Source organism: Aquarana catesbeiana, linkage group LG01 (assembly GCF_042186555.1).
Source record: "Aquarana catesbeiana isolate 2022-GZ linkage group LG01, ASM4218655v1, whole genome shotgun sequence".
NCBI lineage: Eukaryota > Metazoa > Chordata > Amphibia > Anura > Ranidae > Aquarana > Aquarana catesbeiana.
The window spans coordinates 403,007,491-403,032,291 of NC_133324.1; the positions used below are offsets into that span (position 1 = coordinate 403,007,491).

General features: G+C 40.2%; 1 protein-coding gene across 2 annotated transcripts in view; it reads right to left on the minus strand.

Annotated features, from left to right (window-relative positions):
* The window catches only part of RFX3 (regulatory factor X3), a 485,917-nt gene that overhangs the window by 36,597 nt on the left and 424,519 nt on the right, over nt 1-24,801 (minus strand). For both annotated transcript variants that reach the window (XM_073634946.1, XM_073634940.1), the window contains 3 exons: nt 17,860-17,972; nt 16,214-16,329; nt 15,133-15,287 (listed from right to left, as the gene is read on the minus strand). In XM_073634946.1, coding sequence (XP_073491047.1) covers nt 15,133-15,287; nt 16,214-16,329; nt 17,860-17,972 — 384 coding nt within the window. The remainder of the gene's footprint in view (nt 1-15,132; nt 15,288-16,213; nt 16,330-17,859; nt 17,973-24,801) is intronic.

Here is a 24,801-nt window from a genome sequence, read left to right on the forward strand (position 1 = left end):
TCCAAAATTTGAAAAACTTTGGCATCCTTGGATAAAACAACAGTTCCTGTCAAATTTCAATGACTCTGTCCTGTTGCCATGGTAACAGATTAAATGACTTACAGAGACACCCATTCTAAGGCTTCAAAGAGAACTAAAAAGAATAATAAACTGACGAGCGGGACAACCTTGTGGACCATACCTCTACCTTTCAACCCTTTTTCTTCTTTCTCTTTCCTTTTCTCCACCTTACGATTAAAGCTCATTATCAGAATTTATTTGACCTATATACACTCTACTTGTAAACAATATGTATAGTAGGTATAAATCATTTAAATACCTACAAAAGTAACTAAGGAAATGATATATATCTTTAATTTAGGTTTACGTGAACCCAATGTTTAATATTTGAAATTTCATGATATTTACCTATATAAACCCTACTGTAAAACAATGAGCTTACTTTATAGATCCTTGTAAACTTACTTTATGTATCTTTATGTATCTTTATAACATTGTATACTCAATAAAATTCTTTTGACAAGGAAACTGATATAGAAAGGAAGAGGTAGAAAAAGATACACCCATGTGGGAATCAAACACTAAAAACAAAAATCCAGGCGCACAGACCAGAGGCCAAGTGAAAAGTCAAAAAGAAATGTTAAATGTAGCTGTGGCTGCTGCTGTCCATAACTCAGACAAATGAGGACAGAAGATATAATCAAAGGGGTGAACAGTGCTGATCAGCAGATATAAATAGGAGCCTCAGAGGCAATAGTAAAAACTTTTTATTATTGTTAAAAAAATAATAAAATGTTCACCAAGGCATACAGCAGTCAATTGATGGTCATGCAGAGACTTGGATTAAAAAACTGACAGTACCTGGAGGCTGGAGCCGCATGGATGACACAGGGGCTTAGGGAAAAGACTGGCCAGAAAAGTTTGCAGCAGTGATTGTGTAACTCCCTGCACCATGTGTATTTGCCAGAAGCATTTATAGTTGTGTATAAAACTTTGGAGGAATGGAGGGGAACAATTTAAAAGATAACCTTACTGGAGTAAAGGGGCTCATTTACTTTCATGTACATGTGGAGAACTTTCAGGGCTCTGGAGTGTCAACCAGAAAGAAATATGTACTGGTATCTAGAGATGCATGTTCTTCGATTAGATGTTGGGTTCTAATGTTTTAATGTATACAGCTTTAGTTTATTAGCAGATTTATCAATTTTTTTAGCTTATAAATGTCAGTCAGGTATGCCTCTTTTTTCACTCTGTGAAACAGGATATCATATGGTACAACACACAACTGTCTTATAACCTGCAGTAGTTGTCTGAAATAGTTTCATGGAGATGGCAACTCAATGTAATACAAAATAACTCTCTTGTTGCATTTAGTATACAAAGAAAATATTTTCTTCTACAATTTTATATATATTTTTTTTTACTTAACACTTTTTTGTGGTTGCAAGCGAAGGTCATATGTTTGTTCATGTAGTGCAAAGCCGTAGGCGTTAAACTGTTCTGTGCTATATTGCATATAATAAGCCTTGCGCAATACAGGCATACGCATCAATTGAAAGCAGCTTTGTTTGTCACAAGGTTCTTTGGGATTACGGCTCTTCAGAAAATCACATTGACTTTCAAATTCCTGCTGCTTGGCTTATGGGCAGAATACAGACACACAGGCAGTGGTACAAAAATGACTGGAAGGACAAAATATTGTAACCTGTAAGCTTTGAGCACAAATGCTACATTCATGGAAGAAAAAAAAGATTATCTGTAATCCCCATTAGCAAATTACCTGCATCTGACATGGATGGTGTACATTTTTTCAGAGGAAGAAAATGTTTCAGCTACACAAAATGCGTAATTAGACTACACTGACCATGTATTACATAGGAGTATTGGCTAGTGAATAAGAGCAAGCGAGGGTACTCAGTCAGACCTTGAATGTGCTATTTTCTACTAGTACATCAATTCATGAAATACAGGCTATAACATGTTCAAGGCCAGCATTTACTGTAGTACCATGGATGGGTGTTGTGACACCCTTTAGTAAACCAACCAAAAGATAACACCTATGTTTGTCAGGAAATGAAAGGGATATTTATAAAAAGTTTAGTTTATGTAGAAATAAAAGGAATATTGTCTACTTTTTCTTTTATTACTCCGTTGGGGTATTCACACCAGTTGTGTTCTTTATTTGTAATTTTGTAAAACTCCCAAAAAGCATATTATGGAAAGAAAAGAAATAAAAAGGCAGTTGTGAGAACATTATAAAATAAAAGAAAAAACTGTGCTATAAATATGAACCCTAAAAAAGCAGCAACTCTCCTGGGAGATATACACAGTACTGTAATTACTTATAGATTGTAAATAGAGCTGTGCTATAGTTGTGAGAACATTGGGCAGTTTATTCACATGCTGTACTGTGTCTGTGTTGTAGTCACTGCATCTACTAGCAAGACTGTGTAAAGGATAGCTGTACACACAGCACAAATATCAAATCGATATCAAGAGAGCCTGGTGTTGCATTTAAAAGTGAAAGGTAAATTTAGTGTGCTCAGTATTGCTCCAGATACAATGCAGTTTTTAGCTGCTTTTGCTGCTGCCCCGAAAAAGAATGCTTGCCTGTGCCGTAGCTTCAGGCCGCCACCTCTCTCTATGAACCAGGCCCTCCTACTTGTCTACAGCTGATAAACAGCTCAGCACGTGCTATGAGGGGCTTAAAGTGATTGTAAATGTTCCTTTTTTGTTTTAATAACAAACATGTTATACTTACCTCTGTGCTTGGTGCTCCAGGCTACTCCTCCACATTGCGTGCCCCCACGGAGAGCCGCATTCCATAGGGACACTTGTGCATGCGCGCTCCCGAGTCCTGCTGCTGTGTCCATTGACACAGACAGCAGGACTTTGCCCTGCCCCCTGCTCCCGTGTCACTGGATTTGATTCAATCTATCCAATGAGGACCCAAGACAGCGACTGGAGCAGCTGGGCTCGTTCTCGTCATTGGAAAGATCGGGTTCTGGTAAGTAAAAAGGGGGCTCTGAGGGGCAGCTGCACCACAAAAGGTTTTTCACCTTAATGCATAGAATGCATTAAGGTGAAAAACCTTGCAACTTTACAACGCCTTTAAAGCCCTATACCCGTGCCGTGCAGGGCAAAGGAAGGTTCACTTGGCTATTGTATGTACTAAATTGTTGCTTAATGTTAATAGGCAGCACAGGACTTCTTCATGCTAGATTTTATATTTCTCTGTGTGCATTTATTCCTTTAGAGTACAATTATGGTCATACTATAAAATCACATGTTATGTAGGCTTCCCATACCAGTAAGACTGGGTTCTGTTTTCTAAGTACCCCCTAGAAAATTCTGTAAATACCGGTTGATCCTGCAAATACAAACACTGAATATGTACTTCATTTGCTAGAGGGACAATGCTATTCCTTCTACAGTAAAATCACTGCATCATTGTCACCCATGATACAGCTATAGCTGCTTAGATGCTTGCACCATTGATCCTATAAGCGAACAGCCACGCCTAGTCCCGTCCCCCCCCCCGCAAGCCCATTAGATTGATATCACATTGCTTTCATGGATAACACCAGCATATACCAAGTCAAGACATTTAATACACTTGGTTAAATACCAAAACACAATCCCTGCATGGACTCTGGGCTCCCACAATACATACTGTATTACAGAAATGCTGTAATCCTTGGTTTCATGGAATGCGGCATATCATTGCTTTTTATTGGCTCTGTGATCCAAAGACTTTGCTAATTATTGATAAGTCAAAATGAGGATTAGTACAGTTTGATGCCACCATTCCCCCCTTCCTGAAATTAAATTAAAAAGAACAATCATGCATTCTGAAAGTTATGTTTATGTACATATTAAGTCTGACAATGAACATGTACATTAGGTGAAGGCCAGCTGTGCCCGTCAGTCCAACCACCAGTTTTATTTTTATAATAAATAACACATTGTGATTTACGAGTTAATGTTTAATGAATATCTATGCACTTTGAAAATAATCAAGTTGCCAGTGATATTCTATACCAAGATTAGCTGTTGGCAATATAATCTTTTCAGATTGACCTAGCAAGGAGCCCATAGACATTCTGACTGCCAAACCTTTTGCAAATACATTAGTATAATCTGAAAATCATCTGATTTTATAGATACCTTCTCCAAGATGAAATAAGGTAAGCTTGCAAAACTGTTTAGCACCCGAGGACCTAAAAAAGCTGATCTAAAACACAAACAACTGTCGGAAGCCTTTTCTGGCTTCTGCCAACTGAAAGAACTCAAGAAACCCTTGAATTCCACCCGTCCTGCTTTCCTGACACCTCATCCTTTGAATTTGACTGATAAATGAAAAAAAAGCCCTTAATGCCCACTTATACAAGGTGGTATCAAAAAGACTATTGACTAGTTTTGTAACAGGCCAACAGATGGAAGCACAAGACTGCATTCACAGTCACAGGGAGCACCAATAGAGTAGCTAATGGAGAAGAAAATACCTAATTACCTTTGAGGATTTTTTGAGAGACAGACGTGTATAATCCAGAGGTGCAGAAGTGTGTTGACTGGTGGTTCGAACTAAAGTGTACAAAATCCTCAAAGGTAATTAGGTATTTTCTTCTCCATTACCTACTCTATCTATCCACAACCTTACCTCACGCCATATTTGTGGTCTTAACCTTAAACTATTTCTTTCATATATTTTTTTACACCCATGGACATTTCCCCTATATACACACATTAGCTTGCATTATATCTAATACATTAGCTGTGGTCTCAGTTCACTTTACTTTAACAATCTTTTACAGATGAGCTTTGGCAAACACTTACAATGTGAACCGGTTACACCATCAAACACCTATACCCCAGTTGGAATCTGGTTATCTTTCATATCTTGGTGGTTGGTTTAAAAGCCGTGCTTCCAGTGGTACCGTCTCAGCTCCTGGGAACAGCGTCTTCTGCAGTCGCTTCTACCATTAATATCATCACCAGTCGTACCCATATGTTATAGATAGGTGAGAGTGTTTGGGACATTTATGTTCCCCCTCTTTCTCTTTTTTGCTTTACTTTTTATTACTATTTCTTATATATTTCCCTTTGGCATTTTTTATTATAGATACCCCTAAAACCATGCATCTGCTCCTGACGAGTGGTAATGTAAACACGAAATGCGTAGAGCTTTTTTATGATGCTACGTCACAGTTTCTAGGCCCAATATCTACCATATTAAAGTCTATAAGAACAAACCAATTCTTTATTGTTACCAGGTCCGTCTTTAGCGCAGGGCAAACGGGGCACTTGCCCTGGGCCCAATCTTTGTTGGGGGGCCCGCGCTAGCTGTGAATTGGGGCCCCGATCACAGCTTTGCAGAACACACAGAGGACACGGGAGGATGTATTCCTCGCTAGCCAGCTGAGAGAGGGCGGGGCCGGGAGCTCCACTGACGCTCTGAATCCTGCCCACGTGCAGCCTGTGTACTCGGAAAAGAGTTTCTGTAGTGAGAGCCAGTGATCGGAGTGGGAGTGTCAGTGGAGCTTCCGGCCCCGCCCCCTCTATACTGGCTGGTGAATACAGAGGTCCTGGGGCGGGGCCGGGAGCTCCAATGACACTCCCACTCCGATCACTGGCTCTCACTACAGGCGCTCTATTCCCAGTACACGGGCTGCACGTGGGTCAGTGGAGCTCCCGGCCCCGCCCCTCTCAGCTGGCTAGCGCGGAATACATCCTCCCATGTCCTCTGTGCGCTCTGCAAAACTGTCATCGGGGCGACAATTCACAGGTGATGCGGGCCCAGGGCCCACCCAACAAAGCATCAGTGGATCTCCTAGCTGCTTAGTGAGAGCAGAGAATGGAAGCCCCGCCCACAGTCCTGAATGTATGTAGTAAGTTTGGCTGGCCAGGTATGTCCTTACACCCATAAAATGCCTGAATGTTTAAACCCTGAGCTGTGTTATTTAACTGTAAAGCTGTGCATTGCTGAAAGTTCTCTGACCATCCCCTGTATAATGTCCGCAGTCTCTGAGTGTCTCCTGTAGTATGTCCGCAGTCTCTGATTGTCTCCTGCAGTATGTCCGCAGTCTGATTGTCTCCTGCAGTATGTCCGCAATCTCTGTTAATCTCCTGCAGTATGTCCACAGTCTCTGATTGTCTCCTGCAGTATGTCCGCAGTCTCTGAGTGTCTCCTGCAGTATGTCCGCAGTCTCTGTTAATCTCCTGCAGTATGTCCGCAGTCTCTGACTGTCTCCTGCAGTATGTCCGCAGTCTCTGACTGTCTCCTGCAGTATGTCCGCAGTCTCTGATTGTCTCCTGCAGTATGTCCGCAGTCTCTGATTGTCTCCTGCAGTATGTCCGCAGTCTCTGATTGTCTCCTGCAGTATTTCCGCAGTCTCTGATTGTCTCCTGCAGTATGTCCGCAGTCTCTGATTGTCTCCTGCAGTATGTCCGCAGTCTCTGTTAATCTCCTGCAGTATGTCCGCAGTCTCTGATTGTCTCCTGCAGTATGTCTGCAGTCTCTGATTGTCTCCTGCAGTATGTTCGCAGTCTCTGATTGTCTCCTGCAGTATGTCCGCAGTCTTTGAACCTCTCCTGTAGTATGTGTATTAATGTGCCCCTTTACTTGCTCAATTATTTGGGATTGCTCCACTGCTCAGTGAGAGGTAATGATGTGCATGAACCTCTAGCAACCAATCAGCAAACAGTAGTGATCTGCTTTAATCTCTAGCAACCAATCAGTAAGTGCTAATGATGTGCTGTAACCCCTAGCAACCAATTAGTGAGCGCTAATAATGTACATTAATCTCTAGCAACCAATCGGCAAGCAGAAATTATGTGTTGTAACCTCTAGAAACCAGCCAGTGAGCAGTAAGGATAGGCTGTAACATCTGAAAAACAATTGCAATCACTGCGTGATCTGCTGCAGTAAACTAATTTTGAGTCTACCTGCTATTTTTTTGTATGTCTCAGAATGGAAGGGGGCCCCAAGAAAATGTTTGCCCAGGGCCCAATCAAAATTAAAGACGGCCCTGACTATACTTATATGCTACCATTACAGTTGTAGTTTACATACTATAAGTCTACTATCATGTACCAAGATGTCGAGACAAATGCTTTATATTATGTATTGTTCAGGTTTTTTTATACTGAAATCTAATACCATACTATTACTATGCACATTATGTTGAGACATTTGTTTTATCATGATCTAGGAATGCTATTTATTTAATGAGATTCAATATTATATTACATCATTTTATTACTTCTATTACCTTATATGTGTATGTACACCCTTTGTAATAAATTACTATGTTTTACATGGATTGGCTCCTCTGACTTAGTTATGTGTTTCATATAAAGTCCCACCATCATTTCTCCTTTTTTTTTTTGCTCAAACGCATTGGGGATGGAGGTATATGTTATTATTGCCTCATATAAAGTCCCACTTTGGCCTTAGGTCTTGTTTTTCTCATTATCCTGTGTACATCAGGAGGTGTGCAACTGGTGCTATTCTGACCACGTGCATTACCATGTCTGCTATTTCATCATGGACAGCAAGTTAGAACAAACATGAGTTTCTTGCCAGAAATAACATGATCTCACTTCCGCACCCACCCTACTCGCCAGATTTGACTCTGCGGACATCGCCCCCTCTTCTTAAAGATCCAGCTCAAAGGTCGCCGTTTTGACACCATTGCGGAGATCCAGAGCGAATCGCAGAAGGTGCTTGACACGATTGGATTTTTCCAACAGCTTACCTGTAAAATCATTTTCTTGGAGTACATCACGGGACACAGAGCAGCCATAATAATTACTGTGTGGGTTATACGCCACCTATAGGTGAATGGACACTGGCAGATCAATCAAACAGGAAGACCTCCCCTATATAACCCCTCCTACACAGGAAGTACTTCAGTTTTGTAGCAAAGCAATGAATATCCCAAAAAAAAGAGGGGAAGGACCTCTGTGTCCCGTGATGTACACCAAGAAAATGATTTTACAGGAAAGCTGTAGGAAAAATCCAATTTTCTTTATCGTACATCACGGGACACAGAGCAGCCATAATAATTACTATGTAGGATGTCATAAAGCATGCCCCTGAGGGGAGGGAGACACAATCACAGAAACTGCCACCTGAGAAGGACTTATTCTGCCACCCGTAACATACTGTGGCCAAAGCAGTATCCTCCATGGCTTTGCTATCCATCTGGCAAAATCCTGTGAATGTATGGATCAAAGACCATGTAGTGGCCTTCAAAACCAGAGCCACAGGTATTTTGCTCCTCCACCTTCCATTTGAGGATGCCCCACAGATGCTCAATAGGGTTTAGGTCTGGGGACATGCTTGGCCAGTCCATCATCTTTACCCTCAGCTTCTTTAGCAAGGCAGCGGTCACCTTGGAGGTGTGTTTGGGGGGGTTATGCTGGAATACTGCCCTGCGGCCCAGTCTGCGAAGGGAGGGGATCATGCTCTGCTTCAGTATGTCACAGTACATGTTGGCATTCATGGTTCCCTCAATGAACTGTAGCTCCAGAGTGCCGGCAGAACTCAAGCAGCCCCAGACCATGACACTCCCACCACCATGCTTGACGGTAAGCATGTCTTTGTACTTTTCACCTGGTTGCTGAGACACATGCTTGACACCATCTTAACCAAATAAGTTTATCTTGGTCTCATCAGACCACAGGATCAGTAATCCATGTCCTTAGTCTGCTTGTTTTCAGCAAACTCTAGGCTTTCTTGTGCATCATCTTTAGAAGAGGCTTCCTTCTGGGGCAACAGCCGTGCAGACCAATTTGATGCAGTGTGTGGCGTATGGTCTGAGCACTGACAGGCTGACCCCCACCCCTTCAACCTCTGCAGCAATACTGGCAGCACTCATATGTCTATTTCCCAAAGACAACCTCTGGATATGACGCTGAGCACGTGCACGCAAGTTCTTTGGTTGACCATGGGGAGGCCTGTTTTGAGTGGAACCTGTCTTGTTAAACCACTGTATGGTCTTGGCCACCGTACAGCAGCTCAGTTCCAGGGTCTTGGCAATCTTCTTATAGCCTAGACCATCTTTATGTAGAGCAACAATTCCTTTTTTTCAGATCCTTAGAGAGTTCTTTGCCATGAGGTGCCATGTTAAACTTCCAGTGACTAGTATGAGAGAGTGAGAGCGATAACACCAAATTTAACATGCCTGCTCCCCATTCACACCTGAGACTTTGTAACACTAAGGAGTCACATGACACCAGGGAGGAAAAATGGCTAATTGGGCCCAATTTGGACATTTTCCCTTAGGGGTGTACTCACTTTTGTTGCCAGCGGTTTAGACATTAATGGTGCGTGTTGCGTTATTTTGAGGGGGCAGCACATTTACACTGTTATACAAGCTGTACACTCACTACTTTACATTGTAGCAAAGTGTTATTTCTTCAGTGTTGTCACATGAAAAGATATAATAAAATATTTACAAAATTGTGAAGGGTGTACTCACTTTTGTGAGATACTGTATGTTCTGCAACACGTATCTATGCAACATGTGTTTATGCAAAAATGCGTTTACGCAAGTATGCATCTATGCCAACATGCGTTTACACAAACATGTATCCATGCAAACATGCATCCATGCAAACACATATCTATGCAACATGCATACACATTTATGTACATACGTCTATGCAAACATGTGCCTAGGAAAACCTGCATCTACGCAACATGCCTGCACGCAAACACGTGCCTCTGCAAGCTTGTGTTTATGCAAGCAAGCATGAGTCTATGCAAACATGTGCCTATGCAAGTAAGCAAGCATTAGGAAACATGTATACTATGCTGCACCTACTCAACTGCACCTGGGCCCATACTAGCTTTGCAGGATTAGCCAAGTACATAGGGCATCCAATGCAGCCTCTATGCTGCTTCAACAGCCTAAAACTAAGCTCCTGCACACCAAATGCATGTTATTCTGAAAACACAACTCCTTAAAGTGGAGTTCCACCTAAAAATGGAACTTCCGCTTTAAGGGAAGGTGACCCCCTGACATGCCACATTTGGCAAGTCATTTTTTTGGGTGGAGGGGGGGAACCCTCTTTTTAGAGGGTTCCAGCTCACACTTCCTCCCAGGGCTCCGCGGTGTCGGAAGGGAGATCACCTCTCCCCCCTCCCTCTCGGCAAACATCTGGGACACGTCACAGGTCCCAGATGATTGCCTGGCCAGTCACAGCGCGGCTCGCGCATGCGCAGTGCGTGCCCGGCTGTGAAGCCACAGCCGGGCGCCCACAGTGACAATGCCAGCGTCGCAGAGAGGAGGGGGAGATGAGCGGAACTTCGTCTCCCCACATCACTGGACCCTGGGACAGGTAAGTGTCTGATTATTAAAAGTCAGTAGCTGCAGTATTTGTAGCTGCTGACTTTTCTTTTTTTTTTTACTGGAACTCCGCTTTAAATTGCCGCGATGCCCATGTTCTTTCAAACATGTGCTTATGTCACATGTATTTATGCAACATCTATGTAAAACATGTGTTTATTCAAACATGCGTTTAACCACTTAAAGACCAAGCCTCTTTTTTAGATGCGTTGTTTACAAGTTAAAATCATTTTTTTTCGCTAAAAATTTCTAGAACCCCCAAACATTATACATTTTTTTCCTAACACCCTAGAGAATAAAATGGCGGTCGTTGCAATACTTTCTGTCACACCATATTTACACAGCGGTCTTAGAAGTGCACTCCTTTTTGAAAAAATACACGTTTTTGAATTAAAAAATAAGACAACAGAAAAGTTAGCCCATTTTTTTTTAATTTTGTGAAAGATAATGTTACGCCGAGTAAATTGATACCCAACATGTCACGCTTCAAAATTGTGCTCGCTCGTGGAACGGTGACAAACTTTTTCCCCTAAAAATCTCCATAGGTGACGTTTAAAAAATTCTACAGGTTGCATGTTTTGAGTTACAGAGGAGGTCTAGGGCTAGAACTTTTGCTCTCGCTCTACCAACCGCGGCGATACCTCACATGTGTGGTTTGAACACCGTTTTCATATGCGGGCGCTACTCACGTATGCATTCGCTTCTGCGCGCGAGCTCGGCGGGATGGGGTGCATTTTAAACTTTTGTTTTTTTTTATTATTTATTTTACCTTTTATTTTTACAGTTTTTTTTTTTTTTTTTAATTGTGTCACTTTTATTCCTATTATGACAGGACCTCTTAAATGTGAGATCTGGGGTCAAAAAGACCTCAGATCTCATATTTACACTAAAATGCAAAAATAAAAAATTGTCATTAAAAGAAAAAAAATTTTAAAAATGGCCCTTTAAGAGCTATGAGCGGAAGTGACTTTTTGATGTTGCTTCCGCCCTGCAATGTCATGGAGACGGGTGGGGGCCATCTTCCCCTCACTCGTCTCCATGCCAAGGAAGGTGAAACATCCGATCGACGGCTCCGGTAAGCATCGGAGGGCACTGGAGCGCAGTGGGAGTGGGGGCCCTCTCCCGCTGCTGATAAAAGTGATCTCGCAGCAAATCCGCCAAACAAGAGGATACCGGGGTTATGGCAGCTAGCTGCTGCCATAACAACGATATCCCCCGTCAAAGTGAGGACGTATATCGGCGTGCGGCGGTCTGGAAGTGGTTAAGCAACAAGTTTGCAAGCGTGTATACTATGCTGCACCTGTCCATACACAGTGGGGATCGAAAGTTTGGGCACCCCAGTTAAAAATGTGTATTAATGTGCATAACGAAGCCAAGGAAAGATGGAAAAATCTCCAAATGGCATCAAATTACAGATTAGACATTCTTATAATATGTCAAAAAAAGTTAGATTTTAGTTCCATCATTTACACTTTCAAAATTACAGAAAACAAATAAATGGAGTCTGCAAAAGTTTGGGCACCCTGCAGAGTTAATATCTTGTACTGCCCCCTTTGGCAAATATCACAGCTTGTAAACGCTTTTTGTAGCCAGCCAAGAGTCTTTCAATTCTTGTTTGCGGTATCATTGCCCATTCTTCCTTACAAAAGTCTTCCAGTTCTTTGAGATGTCTGGGCTGTCTGTCACGCACTGCTCTTTTAAGGTCTATCCATAGATTTTCAATAATGTTGAGGCCAGGAGTTTGTGAAGGCCATGGCAAACCTTCAGTTTACGCCTCTTGATGTAATCCCCCGTGGATTTTGAGGTGTGTTTAGGATCATTATCCATTTGTAGAAGCCATCCTCTCTTTAACCTCAGCTTTTTCACAGATGGCATCAAGTTACCATCCAAAATTTGCTGAAATTTTATTGAATCCATTTTTCCTTCTACTCGTGAAATGTTCCCTGTGCCACTGGCTACAATATAACCCCAAAGCAGGATTGATCCACCCCCATGCTTAACAGTTGGACAGAGGTTCTTTTCATTAAATTCTGTGCCCTTTCTTCTCCAAGCGTACCTTTGCTCATTCCGGCCAAAAAGTTCTATTTTAACCTCATCGGTCCACAGAACTTGTTTCCAAAATGCCTCAGGCTTGTCTATATGTTCATTTGCAAAGTTCAATCGCTGATTTTTGTGGTGAGGACGTAGAAGAGGTTTTGTTCTGATGACTCTTCCATGAAGATCATATTTGTACAAGTATCTCTTTATAGTGGAATAGTGTACCACAACTCCAGTGTCTGACAGATCTTCCTGGAGGGATCGTGCAGTCAAACGTGGGTTTTCTCACAATCCTGCGAGCTGTTCTGTCTGATATTTTTCTTGGTCTTCCAGATCTTGCTTTAACTTCCACTGTTCCTGATGACTGCCATTTCTTAATTACATTCCGAACAGAGGATATTGACATCTGAAAACGCTTTGCTATCTTCTTATAGCCTTCTCCAGCTTGTGAGAGTCAACTATTTTCAGTTTCAGTTTTCTAGACAACTGCTTAGAAGAACCCATAGTGCTGATTGTTGGGGCAAGGTCAGATGAGTCTGGCCATTTAAAACCTTTGAGACTGACATCACCTGGTCTTCCCATATGATGATTGAGAACAATCCATGACACTGGCAGGTCTCAGCTTTGCAAAGGGGGCAGTGCATGCTATAAATTCTGCAGGGTGCCCAAACTTTTGCAGACGCCATTTTTTTGTTTTCTGTAATTTTGAAAGTGTAAATGATGGAAAAAAAATCTAACTTTATCTAACATATAAGAATGTCTAATCTGTAATTTGATGCCATTTGGAGATTTTTCCATCTTTCCTTGGCTTCGTTATGCACATTAATACACATTTTTACCTGGGGTGCCCAAACTTTCGATCCCCACTGTACTGCACTTGGCCCCATACTAGTTTTGCAGGATTAGCCAAGCACATATGCATCCCATGCAGCCTTTTTTCTGCTTCAGAGCAGCCTAAAAGTAAGCTCCTGCAGACCAAATGCACATTATTTTGGAGACACAACCCCTTACATTGCACTGATACCCGTATAGGGGTGTATCGACTTACAGTTGTAAAAGCCCCCTAGATTAAACAGTAAGTATGCAGTATATAATCGTGACTTGTCTGGCCACACATTTCTCCCATAGTAAAAACTCACACTTCATTAGTATCCATGGGCTGCTGTTATGTCTCAAGAGGCCCTGCTGAACCTGCTGACCACATGGTAAAACATGGCCGCCCCTCCACTTCCTGCCTATATAGATATAGCCATACTGAGTGAGTCTCTGCCCTCTAGTGGCTGGAGGAGAAACAGCAGCCCAACTCTCCTAAGTAGTACACAGAGCATGATTAACCACTTCAGCCCTGGAAGAATTTGCCCCCAAATGACCAGGCCATTTTTTGCGATACGACACTGCAACGCTTTAACTGACAATTGCGTGGTCGTGCGACAAAATTGACGTCATTTTTTCCCCACAAATAGAGCTTTCTTTTGGTGGTATTTGATCACCTTTGCGGTTTTTATTTTTTGCGCTATAAACAAAAAAAGAGCGACAATTTTGAAAAAAAAAACAAAAACAATATTTTTTACTTAGTAGGAACACAAGATCTGTCTCCTCTTCCCTGACAGAACAGGGATTTGTGTGTTTACACACACAAATCCCAGCTCTCGTGCCCGTAATTGCGGATGGCCGGCGGCGATCGTGCCCGCCAGCCATGCGCAGTGGGCATGCACGTGTCTGCTATGGCTCTTAAAGGGGCCGACGTACTTATACGGTGGTTTGCGCAGCGGTGCCATTCTGCCGCGGTATATGTAGGTGAGGCTGTCGGGAAGTGGTTAAACAGCACACTGCCACCAGTGGCCACTGAAAGAAGACCAGACAGTCAGATCTATTTTTTTTTTAAGGGAAACTGCAAAAATGCAGACTTACCATTCCTACTGCAGGACTCTGAACATAACAGGAGTCCAACCTTCACCCATCACAGCGGGCTTTATCATAAAAGACCTTCAGGGACTGGGCCCCCCTTAATTCGGGGTCCACTCCCCTGGACCTGTATAGCATCCTGCAGGAAAGCACCTTGGTCAGAACACTGCACAAGGTTCCCTTACGCAGGGTCCAGCTCCGTAAGGCTGCATTACCGGCAAACCTCGAGGAATCTTCTCTCTTATCCAATGAGGCTCAGGTACCATCCATTTTGGCTGACATCTTTTTCGAATGGATCCAACTGAAGTCCATGATACTTAATAGAACTGTCCAGACCTCCAAGTATGCTCCAAGAGCACATGTATCACATCAGTGTCCGCCACCTTACAGACACTGGCGAAAAAACTGAAGTACTTCCTGTGTAGGAGGGGTTATATAGGGAAGGACTTCCTGTTTGATTGATCTGCTAGTGTTCATTCACCTATAGGTGGCGTATAACCCACATAGTAATTATTATGGCTGCTCTGTGTCTCGTGATGTACGATAAAGAAAAAAGACTTCTAGGACACATTCCAGAAGTGGTAGGAACGCTGGGAGCGCTGTATTGCTGTGCAAGGGGACTATTTTGAGGTGATAGTGTGAAAATGTAGATAAAGTACTTTCTTGTACACAGAGCTAGTCTTGAAACTCTTTGCTACCACCTCACATTCTGGCATTTGACAGCTAAATGCTGGTGTGAGAGGGAGATTTGCAATGGTGGGGTCAGAAATCTATCTCAATGTGTACATCCTGGGCCTAGGATCCAATAATAATCATGCCTAAATATATATCTTACTAGGAATTGGTCTTAGGACATCGGGAATTAGGATCTCCACCAAAGCTTGATACATCACATGGTCACAGTTGCACATCCACTTCAGAATCAATTCATTTTTGCAGAGCAAAATCAACTTTGACTTTGGCAGCCTGCTTTCCATTTCACTTAGGTTGCTAGAAACAGAAATAAAAATCAAATGAGAATGTGATCTATCTCCACATTTGCAACAGTATATTGTTCAAGTACAATAAGAATTTAAATGAGTAAGAGAAAAATCAGAAAAGGCAATAGAATGGAAGACAATGTGGAATGTGGTTATATAAGGTGAGCTGGCCATTGCTGCAGAAATTATATCAATATTAAATAATGTTAAGTCTTTTTTAGGAGTGTTTAAATGAACATGTGAAAGAGATAAAATTCTAGCAGATAATCGTATCAATGCTTGGTGATAGCTGATGATTAATTATGTACATGGGAGCAGTCATATTTGCTCATTAAATACTCCGGCTATGCTTCTTTCTTTGTAGTGTTACATAGTAATTGTGCTTTACTGCTCTTTCTCACACAGTCTATGGGTTAATCGACACTGAATACCTTGCACTCTCTTCCTACATGTTAAGCAGAGCAATTGAATAAGGCTGAGCAAAATACAGAGCTTTCTCGGAGTTGTTAGTCTATAAATCTCTAAACCTAATACAAGAACAAATGTATGAAAAGGCAAGCATGTAAAGATGTAAAAATAATATAAAAAAATTAGTCTAACATTTCATTAGTAACTTAAAATATGTGCTCAATAGAGATATATTGTATTTCCCTTTTAAGAAATAATGTAATGTGCACTTTGCCAGAGTGGCAAAATACTATGGTGCAATAAAAAAGCAGAGAGTGTAAATTTTCATAACCCCACTGCACTTAAAAATGTCCTTAGTAGTTTAAATTTGTAAAAACAGCTTCAGAGGAAATAGAAGCTCCCTAAAGCCACAGATCAGGCTGACAATATATTTTTATTCTGTAACTTACATTTAAAAGCAAAGACTATGGCTGCTTTGGACAAATGATCCTTTTAGCAGCAACCTCAAAAGTGCTGGAAGGGTCTTACCCAGACTCTGTAATGGTGGTGCCATCAGCTGTAGAGGTCGGAGAGTAACGCCAGAAAGTCTGCCACAGCTTCTCAATCAAGCTAAACTGTAAGTTTACAACAACATCCAATATTGCCTGAACAACAAATTAAAGGAAAATATGATTATTTATTTTGGCATTGAAATATAGTTTTATTATTGTGTGCATGTGAGCCAGTTAAATTTAGGGCTGTAATATAAAAAAAAAGAAAAAAAAAGTTGTCCCACTAAGGCTTCATGTACACTGCTGCTGGTAAAAAGATGTTTAGGAGCATCTGGGCGTTTTTTTTAGCTGCCCCTGAACTCCCCTCAATGTTATCTTATCAGTACATGTACACAGGGTCGTTTATAGTTGTTTCTAGGCAGTTGAGTTTAGAAAGCGTTGGAAAGTAAAAAAATGCATTTAGGACAGATATTCAGAGGCATGTAGAGCTTGTAAATGCGGTAACTTGCATTTAGCCGCGTTTCGTTTACAGACTTTTTAATGGAGAAACATTTTAGACTATTTTCAAAGAAAAAAAGCCTTCTAAGCACAAACGCGGCTAAACGCTGCATGTAAACGCGGCACACCGGACGCTTTTAAACGTCGGTTACTATCTGTCAAGTTAAATCGTTCAGGAGAGGTTTCAAAATGTCCCATGTACATGAAGCCGAACTGTTCTCAATCATTAGCTTACCCCTTTTCAATCACAAATGGACTATACATTTTAAGAAGTCCTCATTTGCAAGTTACAAAATTAACTGGGCCCTGACAGTTCTATTCCATGGGAAGCTTTGTGTCTTCAAAGTTTACTGTATACAGTTACCCACTTGCAGCAGACATTAAGACAAAACAATAGAGACACTAATACTATAATAGATACAATAGAGACACTAATACTATAAAAGTTTCTTTGGATATCGATGCCCAGGGTGTACAGTATATGGGGCTAGTCATTAACATAACAATTCTGGCTGCTTTTTTGAATAGTATGCTTTTAATGTGCTGGAGCTAGGGGAAAAGCAAGAATAATTCTCATTTTAATTAGTATAGGCTACAAGGTCATCATAATAATGTTCATTCAAGGATAAATTCTGTGCAGTTCTGCTTCTATGATTACTAAAATAACACACATATTTGTTCTTACACTTGTCAATGTAGCCTTAAAATAAGTGCAAGGAGGCTTTAGGTAGCTCATCTTACTATATGCATTCTTCCTCCTGCAGTCAGGTATTGTAGTGTAGGAGGAGACATGAGCATGAGGTTGGGTGTCTGAATTTGAGGTATAAATATCATACGGCTTCCAAATAATTTTTATTCTTGCCATATGGCTTTTATTTGCTAGTTCATGTACCCCTATCAAACACAATTTTGAGTGACTCAAGCATGTTTTCAAAATGAAGTATGATCATGATAATGTCAGAGTGTGTACTGTACAAGTTTTGTTTTATCCATCCTTTAGATTACCAACACCTTCAGGAATAAAATGTGTCTAGCTCTTTAGTTACATTATGTGTGTGCTCCAGTAAGCTTACCAAATGGACAGCAGCATTTTTTTTTTTCATTTTTGAAAACACATCATAGATGAGAGAATAAATACATTGTAGTGTGGGAGTAGTAATTCTTACAAACACAGGTGCCTTTTACCTCACAGTGCTCCCGATAAAGAGTCTGCAGTGACTTGATATCTTCAAAGGTTGTACCATCTGGCAGAGAAGAGATTTCAACTTCTGCAAATTCTGGAAGTGCTCTAGACGCATCTGTTGCCATAACAACAAAATAGAAGAAAGATATTGTGGATGGTGCCAATTACAGCTTCATTAGGAAAATATTTAAGAAGCATAGCAAGACAGACATTCTAAAAGGTCACATTACTTAATGAGCAAAGGCTGGCAAGATTTTATTTTTATTCTTTTATTAATGTTGCTATAAAAAATAGATAATATTTTTAAACAATCTCAGAAATATGTGTTCCACAGTACATACATTTAACAAGTAGAATCTATTAATACTGTATGTACAAGTGATGCTGCATAACTATGTAACACACACACACAAAGAAGGGTCTTTCTATACAATAAAATAGTGTGTATCTTTATGAAAACCTGTGTTGAGAAAAATACAGGGGCTGGTTTACTTGCCTTTTGAAAATTATAGTTACATTTCTTTGGTTTTGTGACTTTCTCAGCTGCAGAAATGTAACAAGTATACATCATGCAAAGTCAGAGTGAAGATGCAGCTCATAATCTGCATACCTGTTCCAGGTCAGTAACTCAGAAAATACTAAAAGTGATTGTAGAGTCTTGTATTAAAAAAAATAACAAACATGTCATACTTGCCTCTTCTGTGCAGTTAGTTTTGCACAGAGCAGCCCAGATCCTCCTCTTCCCGGGTCCCTCTTTGCTGCTCCTGGCCCCTCCTTCCTCTCAAGTGCCCCCTCAGCCTGCAGCTCTCTATGGGGGCACCCGAGCCGAGTCAGAGCTCCATGTATCCATTCAGACACGGAGCTTGACCTGCCCCACCCCCTCTCTCCCTTGATTGGCTGACTGACTTTAAATGACAGCCATGGGGGCCAATGGCGCCGCTGTTGTGTCTCAGCCAATCAGGAAGAGTGTCCAGGACGGTTAAAACACAGGTGGACATCGCTGGAAAGAGATGGGGTTCAAGTAATTGGGGGGGGTAATGCAGTAAGATAAAAAACCTTCTGCCTTTACAACTCCTTTAAGCCATTGGATCAGCATAACAACCAAGCAACTAGCATTCTCAGGTGGAAATTAACAGTTAACATGTATTTCTCTCAGAACAGCTTTCCTTTAAACCTCTGACTGCAAAAAGGTATATCATTAGATAGCTGTTTATGTAAACCTTGCATATTACTACGTGGTTTTCAGATCTCCTACAGTTGCTGTAGGGAATTCCTCTTTGCACATGGGACTCCTTGTGCAAACCTTTCACACTTTACTTGAGACATGCTTGTCAGTCAAAAAATTCTCTTTCTCATCAGACCACAGGACATGGTTCCAGTAATCCATGTCCTTAGTCTGCTTGTCTTCAGCAAACTGTTTTCAGGCTTTCTTGTGCATTATCTTTAGAAGAGGTTTCCTTCTGGGACGACAGCCATGCAGACCAATTTGATGCAGTGTGCGGTGTATGGTCTGAACATTGACAGGCTGTACGCCTACCCCTTCAACCTCTGCAGCAATGCTAGCAGCACTCATATGTCTATTTCCCAAAGACAACCTCTGGATATGACGCTGAGCAAGTGCACTCAACTTCTTTGGTCAACCATGGCGAGGCCTGTTCTGAGTGAAACATGTCCTGTTAAACGGCTGTATGGTCTTGACCACCATGCTGCAGCTCAGTTTCAGGGTCTTGGCAATCTTCTTATAGCCTAGACCATCTTTGTGTAGAGCAACAATTCTTTTTTTCAGATCCTCAGAGAGTTCTTTGCCACAAAGTGCCATGTTGAACTTCCAGTGACCAGTATGAGAGAGTGAGAGCAATAACACCAAATTTAACACCTGTTCACCATTCACACCTGAAACCTTGTAACACTTATTAGTCACATGACACCGGGGAGGGAAAATGGCTAATTGGGCCCAATTTGGACGTTTTCACTTAGGGGTGTACTCACTTTGGTTAGCAGCGGGTTTAGACATTATTGGCTGTGTGTTGAACTATTTTGAGGGGACAGCAAATTTACAATTTTATACAAGCTGTACACTCACTACTTTACATTGTAGCAAAGTGTAATTTCTTCAGTGTTGTCACATGAAAAGATATAATAGAATATTTACATAAATGTGAGGGGTGTATTCACTTTTGTGAGATACTGTATACTGTATTTAGGTCATGGTAAAGGTAGTAGTAGTTATTAACATTCTATTTTACTTTAAAATTGAGGATATTTCTCCACTCATCCAGGGGCTTCCTATGCTCAAATGAAGGTCAGGAAAATACCCCACTATACCAACATGGGGGAGTCAGTGGGGTTGATTTACTGAAATCAAATACACTGTTCACTTTGCAAGGGAATTTTCCCCAGAGTTTACGAAGTGTGGTAAAGCTTCACAGTGCAAAGAATACCCAATCATGTGCAAGGAAAATTTTAAGAAAAAGGATTTTTGCTAGCACATGATTCGATGATGGAAGTCAGCAATGCGTCGCTTCATTCACTAAGCCCTAGGGATAATTCCCTTGCAGAATTAAACTGCACCTGCCAAGTGAACAGTCTATTTGCCTTTAGTAAATCAACTCCAGCAATCTTAATCTAAACACCACGGTGTTATGAAATGTGTTAATACAGATCAAGATTGTCCACGAATAGACTGCAGGTGTGAAAAGTTGTGAACCCTGTTCTGATTAATTCAATCACCATGATGGCATAAAGTCAAGGAAACCTCTTCAAAATTATTAAACAAGTTCAGTTGAATGTGACAAACTACTAGCTAGGGTAAAGAGTATAAACGTGGAATTGGGGATTGAAAAACAAACATACCACCTAGATATGCTGAGCAACATAGTGGTAATATTAAAAGCCTCTTTCATGTGAAGATTTGAGCTACCTGTCAGACTTAGACTAGAGTAAAGGTAATGACTAAAAGCTGTTGGATACTACATCTAGTCCTAGATACAGAATAGAAAGTCCTTGCTGTAAATGTCCATGAAAAGGCAAGTCTTTTTTAGGTCCAATGTGGAGCAGGGCTCTGGCTACTTTCGCAGACAGTCATGTTTCATATTATACACATAAAAATCTGGTTCCTTGCTTCCTGAAAGGAGCATTGCTGTTCTCATTCTTTTATTGGCAGAATGTATTTCTTGGCTCTGCAGTGAAGTAGCAGGTTATGAGATATTTGTTTGATCTGTACAGTATATCGAACAGTGATTTATGGGAGCAAAACAAAAAAGCTGGGTGTCAAGTGAAAACTAAATGGCTGAGCAAAATGTTATTCAGGTAAGTGAATTGTGTATGTATACGCTCCAATTATTTTTAAAAAGGCCTACCTCTCTGTATACATATCCTTTCTTATTATTGTAAAATCACTTTTAAACTGGAGCTCTAAAAGACATCTTAAATCAAGGGGAGAGTAGTAAAGTACATAGTTACATAGGTTGAAAAAAGACACAAGTTCATCTAGTTCAACCATAATAAATAAATAAATAAATAAATAAATAAATAAATAAATAAAAAATAATATCATACAATCCCATATACCCAATCCTAGATTCACAGTTGATCCAAAGGAAGGCGAAAAAAAACAGAAAAGCATGATCCAATTTGCTACAGCAGGGGAAAAAATTCCTGCCTGACTCCCCGAGAGGCTTTTCCTTTTCTTGGATTTTCCCTGGATCAACTTTACCTATAGATGTTAGTACCTAGTTATATTGTACATTTAGGAAAGAATCCAGGCCTTTATTAAAGCAATCTACTGAGCTGGCCAGAACCACCTCTGGAGGGAGTCTAATCCACATTTTCACAGCTCTTTCTGTGAAGAAATCTGTCCGTAGAGTTTAGTGTATTCTTTTATTAATTGTTTCAGAGCAATGGTAATGTGCATTGTGTGCCTTAAGCAGCCCATAGATGATACAGTTTTTTGTTCAACCAAAAAAAAAACTGACTTGATTCCCCCATCCACACATTCAATGTGAATCCTCCCCGCTGAACAATTTTTTCTCATGGCAGGGAATATACTGATCAGCGCTGCCTGAAGCAGCCCAAACAAACAGGGAAACCCAGACAGGGCGGTTAATCTACTTCCGTACAACATCAATGCCCATACATTGATTTTCAGCTGATTCAGCAGGGACTGGCCAAATTTCGATCCATGTATGCCCGACTTCAACCCAAAGCTACTAATCAGATTTCACAATGCCATTGTAAGGATCAGTGATCATTTTTGATTGCTTGGTATTTGGTAATATTTCATTATTTTCGGCCACACCCTGTAGATGTCTGGATTCATCTGTCAATCAAAGTGTAATTCTGCTCAGACTTTGGCAACTACAAATAAAGTATCTTATTGTATGCAAGTACAGCAGACCACACATACACATCTGTTTTGTATCAATCTTCTTTGGAATAATATTTTTACTCATATTTAGAAAGTATTTCTCTTGATCTGCCACAAATTGTTAATGTTTTCATCAATGCTATCTAAATTACATTGATATTGTTCTTACCAAATTGTCACTAAAACAGTTTTTTTTTTTTGCATGATATAAGTCCCATAAATCATGTACAAAAAACGAACATTTTTGCAACCTGTCTGAACACTTAATTGGGTAAAGAAAAATAATGAAAATGATCAAACATTTTTTACTTATTCTGCAATTGCTAGTTTCCTGGTTGTTAGGTTGCCCTCTTGCTTCAATACTTTGTGTTGCTTGCTTGGAACAAGTTTGTAAATAACCACATTTGACTACGATGGATATAGAAAAGAATCACCCCCCTTTAAAATAATCACATTATGTTGCTTTGCAGCCTGAAATGAAGACAGACACAGTTTTGTTTTATCCAGCTCTATTTACCCAGTGCAACTTATAACATCTAAGTAAACGATATAACATCAACATGTCAGAAAAAAATAAAAAAAACATCAAAAACAGAATTACTGAGTTGGAAAAAGGATCACCCCCTCCTAAAAATAACTTGTAAACTTAAGCAGGTGAAGCTAATCACCTTCTCAATGGTACAAAAAGCCATTTGACTTTCAACTGTGATTAGCTGTGGTCATTTTGATTAGCTCAGCATAAAAAGAGTTTACCTGGGGCATTTCAGTCCCTGCTAGTGCAACTGAAGCAAATAATCAACTGTCAGAACTATTGAGGTTAAAAGAAATAATATAGAAGTACTCTGCATATCATCTTATTTTTCCCATGTTTTTGTGGACATGAGAGAAGCCATTTTGTGACTATTTTTTTTTCTTTCTAAAGTTAAAGCTAGGTTCATGTTTTTTTTTTTTTTGAGTCTTTCACAAGGAGACTAATGCCCTGTACACACGACCGGTTTTGCTTTCGCAATAAACTCTGAAGATTTTTCTGATGGCGTTCCGACGGAATTCCGCTCAAGCTATCTTGCATACACACGGTCACACCAAATTCTGACCGTCCAGAAAGCAGTGACGTACAACATACGTACGACGGGACTAGAAAACAGAGGTTCAATAGCTAGTAGCCAATAGCTTCAGTCTCGTACTTGCTTCAGAGCATGCGTCGTTTTTGGTGAGTTGGAACAGCATACAGATGAGCGGTTTTTCCGATAGTAATTTGTTCCGTCGGAAAAATATAGAACATGTTCTCTATCTAAGTCCATCTGAATTTTCGACGGAAAAAGTCTGATGGGGCATACACACGGTTGGAATATACGATGAAGAGCTCCCATCGGACTCTTTCGGGCAGAAATTCCGCTCGTGTGTACGCGGCATTAGAGAGTTTTATCTTGAATTATCCTAGGTCATAAATTAAGGGACCAGCTTCGGCCTGAAAGCTAATGTTGATGTTAGAAGATTGAAGTTTATATTAGCCAGAAGAGGAATGTGAATCCAAGGGTTCAAAAACACTGGACAAAAACACATATATTTTTTTTCCTTTTCAGGACTGAGAAACAAAACGACCATATGAAACATATTGTATCATTTACGGCATAAGCAATTATATTAGCAATAATTCCAAATATATTAGTAAAATATATTGGAGTAATTATAGGCATAATTAATTGAACAATAAAACATTATTTGGTCAGAGTATATATATATATATATATATATATATATATATATATATATATATTTATATTATTCATAGATATATTTATTATCTATTGTTGAATATTAAACATGGATATAGTTATAATGAATATAGCATGCTTATAACATTATGAATATTTTTAAATGTATGGAGTTTCTGGGAGTAAGAATTCTCCTGAAATAATACATGAGGTTTTTAAGTACCCCATTAATTACCTCAAGGAATTTAAAGTATAAGGTAATTTATGTGGGCTACACATTCTAGAAAACCATATTTCTGAGTTTTAGCCAAAAAGTCTAGGAATTTGACACATGGGAGACAGTTCTTGATGTTTTATGTTCTTTTTATAAGCTTAAGTCAAAAGGTTATTCAGGAATTAAATAAAGTAATTTTTCTACACAATCTCACCACCTATTGGCCACTGTGAATGAAGGTTCAATATTGCCCCTATAGATTTTTGGGCAGGAAATGATGTGTTTGGCATCACTTACGACGTGAAAGGTATTTTCACACCCATTCCTGGGGGGGATAAAGACTGGGGACACATAGCCAAGAGAGGGATCTTGAGACAGGGAGACAAAAGGAGAAAAACAGAGCGGAGAGATGTAGGAATGAGGGTAAAAGATATCCTTTGGGACACCCAGCTGATATCTTTCAAAACAAAAGAGCCTTAATCTCTGGTAAAGTATTAATCTTTTATTTTTTTAATTGAATTGTTTTAGCATATACAAAACTGAAACCATAAATATATGGCATAGCATTTGGAATTGTGTTATTTTGACCTGCAGCATGATATAATTATATTCCAAATATTAAGAGAAATAAACATTTGTGTATGTCTCT